This window comes from Centroberyx gerrardi, chromosome 3 (genome assembly GCF_048128805.1).
Source record: "Centroberyx gerrardi isolate f3 chromosome 3, fCenGer3.hap1.cur.20231027, whole genome shotgun sequence".
Taxonomy (NCBI): Eukaryota; Metazoa; Chordata; class Actinopteri; order Beryciformes; family Berycidae; genus Centroberyx; species Centroberyx gerrardi.
In genome coordinates this window covers 26167934-26178623 of record NC_135999.1, presented here as the reverse complement: position 1 = coordinate 26178623, position 10690 = coordinate 26167934, and the positions used below count along the sequence as shown (strand labels likewise).

General features: G+C 39.7%; 2 protein-coding genes and 1 long non-coding RNA gene across 3 annotated transcripts; all 3 read right to left on the bottom strand.

Moving 5' to 3' along the window:
* Nucleotides 1-229: 229 nt before the first annotated feature.
* On the bottom strand, nucleotides 230-4383 carry LOC144538502 (uncharacterized). The gene is made up of 3 exons (XR_013504300.1): nucleotides 4326-4383; nucleotides 3065-3288; nucleotides 230-1601 (listed from the first exon to the last, which is right to left on the bottom strand). It is a non-coding gene; the product is annotated as an uncharacterized LOC144538502 (long non-coding RNA).
* A 92-nt stretch (nucleotides 4384-4475) lies between these two features.
* LOC144542776 (sialoadhesin-like) lies at nucleotides 4476-7036 on the bottom strand. The gene is made up of 3 exons (XM_078290037.1): nucleotides 6857-7036; nucleotides 5563-5811; nucleotides 4476-4561 (listed from the first exon to the last, which is right to left on the bottom strand). Exons 1-3 carry the CDS (start codon nucleotides 6987-6989, stop codon nucleotides 4476-4478), a joined length of 468 nt encoding a protein of 155 aa, XP_078146163.1. The 5' UTR covers nucleotides 6990-7036.
* Nucleotides 7037-7612: 576 nt separating this feature from the next.
* On the bottom strand, nucleotides 7613-9721 carry LOC139909262 (uncharacterized). Its single transcript, XM_071896278.2, has 5 exons — nucleotides 9413-9721; nucleotides 8722-9024; nucleotides 8394-8633; nucleotides 8142-8231; nucleotides 7613-7863 (listed from the first exon to the last, which is right to left on the bottom strand). Exons 1-5 carry the CDS (start codon nucleotides 9465-9467, stop codon nucleotides 7613-7615), a joined length of 939 nt encoding a protein of 312 aa, XP_071752379.2. The 5' UTR covers nucleotides 9468-9721.
* Between the last annotated feature and the right edge of the window lie 969 nt (nucleotides 9722-10690).

Here is a 10690-nt window from a genome sequence, read left to right as displayed (position 1 = left end):
AAGGTGCTGTGACTTTAAGTGAAACCAAAGAATAGGGAAGTGGGATTGTCGCTGGCCATCACTCTGTTTGACTATTAAACATTTCAAGGTACATGCACAATAAGAGAATAATTTAGTCAATTTTATTCATGTAGCATGGTTTTGCACAATAACATTATTGCTATGAATAAGTAAAATGTTTTGAAATGCAATGCAAAATAATGTATTTTCATAATAAAACAAAGCAGGTTATTACAGTATAAACCAAAAATGCAATTGTCACTACAGTTAAAGAGAGAGAAGCCTTTTAAAATGACTGCCTAAAATAGCAACATTTAAAACCACTAGTGCAGTGCCCGTTCACAAAAAAAAACACACACAATAGGCGTAGGCTATCAGTCGCTTGCTTTGAGCCCCGCTGCCGCCCGCTGCTGCACAGAGCGCTGTTCGCTTGTTTATTCAAAGTTTAGTAATATTGAACGTGTCGCGTGTCCAAATAGCATCAAATCCGACACTGCACGTCCTTGGGTCCCCAGCAATACATCCGCCAAGTGTGAAGTCGATCGGACGAACGGTTCTCGAGATATGCGACGGACACACTCACTCACAGACAGAGATTCCTCGCTTTATAGCTAGGTGATGATGATAATGATGATGATGATGTTTTTCTATAACCCTCAAATGGAGGAAAAACAATGTTATAGACTTCCAAAAATCAGGGTGAATAAAAAACAATTGCCAGAAATCAGAAGACAACTATGGATAGCATCAATCATGCAAAGAGTCAAGGCAAGCAGCACAGGATCTGCTAAGATCGTTTAATGTCTGGTGAGTATTTTTAACTAACTTGGCTATAACGTTAGCTTTCCAAATGTAACGCTTGTTATCAAAGTAATCCAAGTAAGAATCAACAAGAAATATTACTAGCTAAACTTTAGAGAAAGAAAAGTCTACACAACACCATGCACTGCTTTCGTTGCTTAGCAGCACAAAGAAGCCTCACAAATTTGTTCACCCAGCCGTTGATTTAAGCTACCTAGCTTACCTAGCTTACCTAGCCTAGCTGGCTAGCTAGCTAACGCTATCAAGATTGGTCACCAAGTCTAGCCATTAGTATGACTATAAAATTAATGTCACTTTCATAAACTTTGACTACAAATGCTATTTTTTTAATCACTAAATAGATAGCTTGTTCTTATTTTACAGCGTGTGAAAGTCTGCTCAGCATGTCATGACTATATACTTGAATGAGGAACTTGAGTTAGAGAAGTTAGCAAGGTGGGCTGGACCATGGAGAGGTTTGACAGAATGTCTTGTAACTAAAAGGTCACAAGTTCAATTCTCCAAAACAGCCAGTGCGTGTCTATCATCAGTCATGTGCTGTTGAAGTGTCCTTGAATGCACTGAACCTCTTCCTGCTCATTCACAGTATAGCTATATAGCCTAGCTCTAGATAAGATCATCTGCTAAAGGCCTAAATGTAAATGCAACGCAGACATAATGAAAGAGTTTCCTTGAAGTTGAAAGGTTGTTTTGTACACCACAGAGACAGTGTGTGTGTTCACGCCTTCAGACTCTGGGGTTTGTACAAACTGTAGGGATCCATTGCCTAGCCACTGTGCCTGAAATAAAAAAACAACACATTAGTAACTTAATCATCTTGCAGTGTGTTTCAAAATTTGTGTATTGTCTTTTCAAAAAAAGCCAATTTTTCTACAAATTGAAAGCAACCTGTTAAATAAGTAGGCTAAGTAAACATGTCATCCCCCGTGAATGATGCAGGGACAGGCCAATCAGTAACCAGATGCATCATTCCTCCAAGTTTCATCAAAATCAGACCAGCAATTATGGCTTTTCAGAGTTTGAAATTTTGAGCTCAATTAGTTGTACCAGTGGTGTCTTAGATACCATGTTTGAGTTAAAAATGTTTTACCCTTAAAGGAATAGTTCACCCAAAAATGAAAATGCAGTCATTATCTACTCACCCCCATGCCAGCTGAAACTCGGGTGAAGTTTGTTAGTCCACAACAGTCCCTGAGCTCTGGGGACCTGACTTCACGGTTCAAAAAATAATGGAAAATAACCATAAAATGACTGCATTAATGTTTGATGTCCACTTTAGTCTCTGTTCTGTATGTATTCTGCATAGTGTAATACATGAGCGTTTATAGTTAAAATGGAACATATTATGGCATTTTTCATTATTATTATGTCATCAAACATTAATATGGGTTCTCACTTATTGCATTTGACGATTACATATAAAGTAATTGGTTTAAAACAGTATTTCTACCTATTTAAAATCTTGCGCTTATATTTTGAAGGCTAAGCGGCTAAACCGGAAGTCTTGTTTCTGGTAATTCGAGAAACGTTACACATGTAGTTCTCCTTGATCTCGGGTGCACGCAAATGTGAGCTTTTCAACAGCTAGAGTGGTGATTTCAGCTAAATAATGGTGTAAATGTCTGTCTTTTCAAGTCACTTTGGGATCGGTTGGCTTCCAGGGACTTGCATTATGCTGGACGAGCTGCATGGAGCCATTTTATGGTTATTTTCCGTTATTTTTTGAAGTCAGTTCACAGCAACCTCAGTTGTTTACAGCCGTTCCGCTGTGGAGCTCAGGGCCTGCTGTATGGACTAACAAACAGCTGGCATGGGGGGTGAGTAGATAATGACTGAATTTTCATTTTTGGGTGAACTATTCCTTTAAGTAGAGCTTACTCATAATTTGTAAGGATAGCTGGATGTGTGTAACAAGTTTCCTGTCAGTTGGATTTGCGGTGTACGAGTCACGGCCTTTCAAAGTTTGAAAATTTGACCTTACAGCGCCCCCATCAAGCCAATTCGTGTAATGTTTTTGAAATGCCAGAACACAGTGCCAAAATGCATCATCCTAGTTTTGTAAAATTCAGACCAGTGGGGTCTGAGATATTGCATAGGTCAATCAGTAACAAGATGCATAATCCCTCCATGTTTCGTCAAAATCAAACCGGTAATGAAGCAGTTATGGCCTTTAAAAGTTTGACATTTGACATTTCAGTGTAGCGGTCCAGTTGGTCCAGTTGTAATGACAAGAGATGCTCACCCAGCATCACTGTTGGGTCTGTTGAAGTTGACAGCAGCATACTGGACCTCCTGTCTCTGGGGCTGAGCTAAGTGGACGGTGGAGTAGACAGGAACTTCCTGGTTCTTAGAGAAGCGGACGCTGCTGTAGTGAAGGTCAGGCTGCTCTGTTGGTTTGCTCTGTGCTGCAGGGATGGGGCTCTGGCCCACAGCTGAGATGTTGTCATACACAGGACCAGAGTTTAACTGATGGGGAGACAACATAGACAATAATACTTTTACATTACACTGCATTTTTAGAGTTTGGCTGACCCTCTTATCCAGAGCAACATAAAATGATTGCAACCATGGTTCGACTGATTTGGGCTTTTGAAAGCTGATTCCCATACCAATATTTTTATATTGAAGGTGCAGAGAGCCGATGTTCTGTATCTTGAAACTGCACCATTTTCATGCCAAAAAAAAAATGCATGGAAAAGTCTCTGAATCGGCATTTAAACCATCATGTGACACTAAAACTCTCCACTGAAGCAGATACTAAATTCTTTCAAGGTCTTAAGGTAGGGTGACCCACCACTCCAAATCAATGGTAGGGGAAACTCTGGGATACATTACTGCCTTCAAATGAAAAAAATATTATTGAACAATAAAATGAATAAATAAAATGTGCAACAAAACTAAAATTGAATTTAGTTTCGTTGTTTAGTTTGGTAATTTAATGTAGCTGTGGTCAAGGAGGAACCTCCATCATATCGGTGGTGGACTACATGACTGGCTGATATTCGATATTTATGACAGAACAGGTTAAAGTTATTTGTATTTTCCACTGTTTTTATGTCTACCTGCCTAACGGACTACAGATGGAAATTAGCTAGTAACTAAATCTGGTGTAAAGCATCTCTTCTCATTAACTGAGATTAATGTTTTTGTACATGGTCCCTAACAAAATAAACAAATAAAATGGAAAAAAAAAAAAAAAAATAGAAATATGAGCATGGGAGAAAAGGTGGAACAGTTTCTAAAAAAAACAAGACAGGAACATAACCAGGTGCAGGTAGAGGATGATAATACAGGAGAGGGATCGGGGAAAGGAGAGTATGATTTAGGTGGGACAAAAAAAACGAGAGAGAGGGACATGATGCGCTTCCTGAAGAGATGAGTTGGAGGATAGGGAGGCTGCTGCTCTGACTGGGGTGGGAAGGTCATTCCACCTCAAGGCAGCCAGGATGGGTGAGGGGAATGTTTTTATTTTGCAGTGGAATTGTTTAATTGCTGTACTTCACCTGCTCGTTGTTGTCTGGTGTCCCAGGTCCAGGGGGTTTAGTGGAGGTCCTCTTTCTTTTGGTTAATGAAATTAATGAATGATTAAATAAATGAATTAATTTTATACAAGAGATTGAATGCCATTGTTCTGAAACAGAGCACAGTATTGTTCACCTAATCCACAGGAAGACAGAGAGGAGTATGATAGCCAGGAGAACAGCAGCGGTTCCTGCAGCTGCTGCTGATATCCATGTCCCTGTGATCAAATCTGAATTAGGGGAATACAGCGTTTTTGAGTTCAATTATTGATATTAAGGAGTAAAGTTGTCCATCACTACGATAGATTTCTGTCACATGGACTCCAGAAAGACTGTAGATGCCTGCATCGCCTGACTGATCTACAAATCACTTCCCATCCCAAATACCAAATCTATCCCATTTAATTTTCAGATTATTCAAGCGGTGGAGCGCCTACCTGCCTGCATTCATCTTCAGCAAAGGTAATAATAGGTTTAAGCCCTTGATTTCCAGTCGTCTTAAAGTTGAGATGAAATGAAAAATGCCTTTTTAACCCTTTTAGATCACATCCCCGGTCATATTGTGCACCTATTTAACAATATATGCCAAAAAAAATACAAAAAATCAATTTCTTTGTATTCTTATATCAAAATTCAATCATGTTTTCTTCCTGTAAAACAAAATATGCCGTGTGCTTACGTAAGCAGGACTCAACCAATTTCAACCAATAATATCATGACATCCACCCATCAATCAATCTTTAGCTTTTAGCGCACAGAGCTAAGATTCATTAGTTAGCTAGCTAGCAACAGCATGGTACTTCGGTGTGTCTTCGGGTGTTATGACACGCCCACTTTTCAACGTTCAAATCAAATTCCTCCCAACGTTATGTCCCGCCTGTCTTTCCTGTTTCACTTGGAAATACGTCACGATACGGAAGTTAGATACTCTTTAAACCAGATGTACTTATCTGCAGGGCTGGTATCATTGCTGCAAGTCAGTGTCACTGACCTACACACTATTTCACCAGAGGGACTCACTCACACTGATGAGTCTTTTTGGAGGGTCTGGATTGAGATTGAGACTTTATACAGATGTTAATACAATTTCCACCAGTCAGAAAAAAATCAGTCGATATTCTGTAAGTGATGTAATATGTTTGTGATTCTTACCAATGCAGAGGATTAACACCTATAACAGCTAAACACACCTCATCAAATATCTTAAAGCCGTGCTCACCTGTGACAGTGAGAGTCTCTTCAGGGGAGTTGATGTGTTGGAGGGTTTTGACAGCACAGGAGTAGTTTCCTGCATGCTGACTGCTGACTGGGTCTAGAACCAGGTGTTTGTGCTGGCTCTCTGGCGGGGTCAGAGGTCGTCTGTTCTGGTACCAGATGTAGGTGGTGTTGTCAGTCAGAGGACAGCTGGTGCTACAGGTCAGTGTTACTCTCTGGCCCTCTGTCACCACGACAGAAGGAGTCACCTTCACTGTCAGGGCTGAGAGATGGTTAGACTGGTCACTCAGTGTAAAAGAGATATATTTCAGGCAGGAGAGACTAAGTGAAGGAAGTTTTTATTGCATGATTGAAATTACGGGTGAGTCTAGAATTTACAGAAAGTATTTGGTGATTAGACCCCATCATGAAATTATCTTCATGGGGTGGAAGATAAATGATAGCAGAAGGCAGGCGAGCAGGAAACAGTTTTAAATTCTGGCAGCAGCATGATGATTGGTTCTCAGAACACATGGAGAGATCTGATTGGTCAAATATAAATGGCAGGAGCAGGAAATGACAGCTGACAGCATGGGAAAATCTCCTATCTCTAAAACTAGAGAGATAATGTGTGTAAGAAAAGCAGTCTTCCTGATTTAACTTTCACATTCATTAATTCAAGTTCAAGACTGTCATGTGCCAATTGGGGAAATTGGTGTGCAGCCATGAATTCAACACAATACATGATCACAGCAATTAGGGTTCCTACGCAGGTCTGGAAAATCTGTAAAAGTATGGAAATTGAATTTGATCATTTACAGTTCTTGAAAAGTTGGATAATTGGACTATGGATCGGGTTCTGTCCTTGTGTCCGTCCGACAAACGTGATATCTCAGGTGAAATCTCAGACACCACTGGTCTGATTTTGACGAAACTTGGAGGGATGATGCATCTTCACACTGTTTTTCAGCGTTTCAAAAATTACACCGATTGACCTGAAAGGGGAGCTATAATTCTAGGGCAAAATTTCTAACTTTGAAAGGCGACAAGTGCTACATACCTGGTCAGATTTTGGTGTGCGGTTGTCATGAGAAGCGCGAGAAGCATGAACACCAAGATGCACGTCATTTTGAAAACACACACTGACGTGTGTTTATGCATGAAGCATGAACCAACCTGTTGTCTTGTTGTACAGACATCAGTGATTGATGATGATCTGCTGATTGCTGCTAGTAGTCTACATGGTGAAGGAGCAACATAGTCAAATGCTGTATTGAAGAATAACAATTTATTTAATCTTACAGAATCTAAAGAATTACCTGTAACAATCAAAGTCACTCCAGCAACAGCAGAATATTTCAATCCTCCGTCATCTGTTAGGAATCTGAATGTGTATTCTGCTGAGTCACTTCTTGTCAGGTTTTTGATTCTCAGGATGTGGTGGTTCTCCATGTTTTCATGATACTCCACACGATGTGCATCTTCAATGAGATATTTAGCATACCTCATACCAGTTTTCATCACTGTATACTGAAATTTAGGCTTGGGCTGCTGGTCACTGGGATATGAGTAATCACAGGAAATGTCCACTGAAGAGCCTTCCAGGGCACAGAATCTCCTGCTGACATAATTCACACTCCAGCAGTTCTTACCCAGAGCACCTGAAATATCGATGAAACAAGAAAAGCAACAAGACTTAAAGTGAAATTTCACTTTTGGTAGAAGATTTTAACTTTTTCGTATACATACAATATGCTATTAAAAGCTGTTAATCTCAAACATTTGTTGCCCTATGGATCCTGTTTTCTGCAGTTACTTCAGTCAAAATGAAAATCTGAAAGCAAGCAAAATTGCTTGTTCAAATGTATGGCCCTGGATACAGAATGATACAACATTTTCTTTGACTAAGTCAAAATGAACATAACTGAGTGGTGACTACAGGTCCTCAAATATTGTGTGACAAGGAAAAACACTGTTTGTGCTTAATATAATGTTTGAGCATTATTCAGATCATCACATTTCTTACTGCCTTTCAAACATTGCAGACTAATGAAACAGATATTTCATCCCATAAGTTATACAGTACCATAAGTTGCTTTATACTCACACACTGCAGGAGAGCGGAGATCTTCATGGTCTTTTACAGCACAGTAGTAGCTGTCAACAGAGGAGCCTGGAACTGAGACTTGGTGATTGGACAGTATAACGTTTCCGTTCTTGAACCAGCTGTAGGCGGGTTTGGGGTCAGTCAGACTACAGCTGGTGTTACAGGTCAGTTTGACAAACTCTCCACTTCTGGTAGTAGGCGTCACTTCAACATGTAGTTCTGTTGGGAGATGATTAAATATAATAATGTTTAATGTGAAATAGCAAAACACCCTTATTCAAAATATAGAATTGAAGTAACTGTCCCAGTAACAAAATACTAAAATTTTTGGGTTTGTGCCATAGACTTGTGTAGGAGTAGGCTTGTGAAGTCCTGTTTATGTTCTTGTAATTCCCTCTGGTTATCGACATTGATAAATATTATAGATTATTTAATGCACCTACTAAAACTATTGTTTTAAATTGTTGAGTAAACAGGAGAGCTAATATATCTGTAACCTGTGGGATATGTGATGGAGCAGGGCTGCTCAGAAGAACACATCCTCCCTTCAGCATAGGTCACACTAAAGCAGGTCGATGTGACAGAATCTGGAGGAAAAGAAATGACATGCAGTCTTATATTAATGAACTTCATTACAATAATTCGTCACAACATTTAATTTATTAAGAAGATAAAATATATCAAGCTAGTTACTTTATTGGCTAGCCAATGACGTATCATAACATGATAACCAACATGTCACCACTCACCCACTGAGACTTCAGGGGCTCTGAGATCCTCGTGGCCTTTGACAGCACAGGAGTAGCTGACTGCTTCCTCACTGCTGACCAGGTGTTGGTACCAGGGAGACGAGTCCTGATAGAGAAACGCTCCATTCTTGTACCAGATGTAGGCTGTAGAGTTTTCAGTCAGAGGACAGCTGGTGCTACATATCAGTGTTACTCTCTGTCCCTCTGTCGCTGTGACAGGAATCACCTTTACCTGGAGGTCTGGAATGACGTGTAGAAAGTGACTGTTAAAATGTATATACTGATATTATTCTCAAAGTAATAAATCACTGACAAAGAGCCACTGTACCTGTAACACGGAGATTAATTCCACTGGACCAATTCCATTCTGAGTTGTCAGTAGCGTCTCTGCAGCAGTATTTATTTGCATCTGTCTCTCTTAGATCATTGATTGTTAGAGTGGAGTTACTCTGTTTAGACTTATCATACATAACACGATTTCTACCTATAGAGATCTCTCTCGGAACATACTTCCAGCCATTCCAGTGTTTATTATACCATTTCTTGCTTGAAGTGGGATGTGTAACTGAGCAGGGCAGATCCACTGATGAGCCCTTCAAGGCACAGATGCTGCTTGCTTGTCCCAGAGATCCTGAAACAGAAGCTTTACATTATTAAAAGATCTGGACAGATTTCTCCCTCTAAAATCACAGGTCTCTCTACACTAATCTTTGAATGATGATAGGATTCTGATACATAAAGTGATAACTTTGATACTTCAATAGCAAAATCTTCAGATTGTTCCTTCTATTTTCCAAATAAGTGTTTGCATCTCATTCAAAATGTACTGTTCAGTTGCTCAACATACCTTTCCACAATTCTACTCCTAAAATTCAGTAAAGCAAGACTGCCTAAACACAGACAGAAGTACCATGACAATAGTACTTGGCTAACTGACAGTGTAGTGTAGAAACATAACTCTAATTTACAGTTAATGAGCATTATTTGACAAGAGATGTATAAACACAATCACTTCATACCTGAGAGGTACAGGAGCAAAGCCACAAACACACATCCAGCTTCTGCCAACAACATGGCTGCAGTAGTCCTTCAACTTCCAGAAAGATGACTGAATAACAATATTTGAGGCAGCCGTATCACAAATGCTGCATTCATGAAATCCCATCCAAACAAGCAAGCATGTAACCCATTTGTCAAAATCAACAGCACTCTACTGACAGAGTGAAGGGTGAGCATGTAGAAGAAGTTCTGCCTTTGGACAGAATAGAGTCTTGGTCAGTGTGAGGGCGGTTGGCACATAGCATGCAGCTCTGACATCACAAATTCACTTCCTTCCTCTTTAAGTCATTACCATAGAAAAATGAAGCTCAAATGAAGAATCTACGTAGCTGTGAAAGTAACTCTCAAAAAAAAGTCGTGGGACCAACAAAACTGACGTCATATTTTGACATAAAAATGTGGTACTGTAGCTGCAGAGCATCAGTACTTGAAACTCTTTACAAATGTCTATCGCTATGCACAATTAAATCAGTTTTGGCCATTTTCATAGAGAAAGTCTGTTGGCTCAAAGGTGTCAAAGTTGCCAGAGTGAGGGCAGAGAGATGTGAAGCTGTCGGTGGTGAACACATGGTCTGTGGTTAACTGATTGTGGAAACAACTTAGCATCAGTCAGAGGAAGATACAGACCTCAGTGATATTTTAATACACTGCAGAATGTCCATCAGGAGCGATTTGTATCTTTTTAGTACCTTTGTCCTGGTGGCCCTGCATTGGTCCATATCAGCTGTTTATTGCTGGTTCCACTTGTACCACTTTGGCCAGTGTAAAATGAGCAGTGCTGTGACATCAAGTGAAAGGAAAGAATAGTGAAATTGGATTGCAGAATATCTAAAGTGTCATTTTTCTTTTACAGTGATAATCTACAAATCAAACAGAAAGTAGTATAGCATTAAGCATTATTACAATACAGGAGAACAGCACATAAGTAAAACTTTATTGATATAGCACTTTTCAGACAGCATTAAAAGTATGCTTAAAACAGTGCAAGCAAACATTTACATGTTTTAGTACTACAAAGAACAACAAAGCACCACAAAGTACACACTGCCAACCGCTACCACAAAGTACCATAAAGAACTACAAAGCACACAAAAATCACAAAACACTCCAAAGACCACAACATACCACTAAACCAACCAAAAACTACCACAAAGTACCACAAAGCTTGCCACACATGTGCATTGTGCATACCGCATACATGTACAACAAAACATGAAACGCGTACCACAAAGAACCAC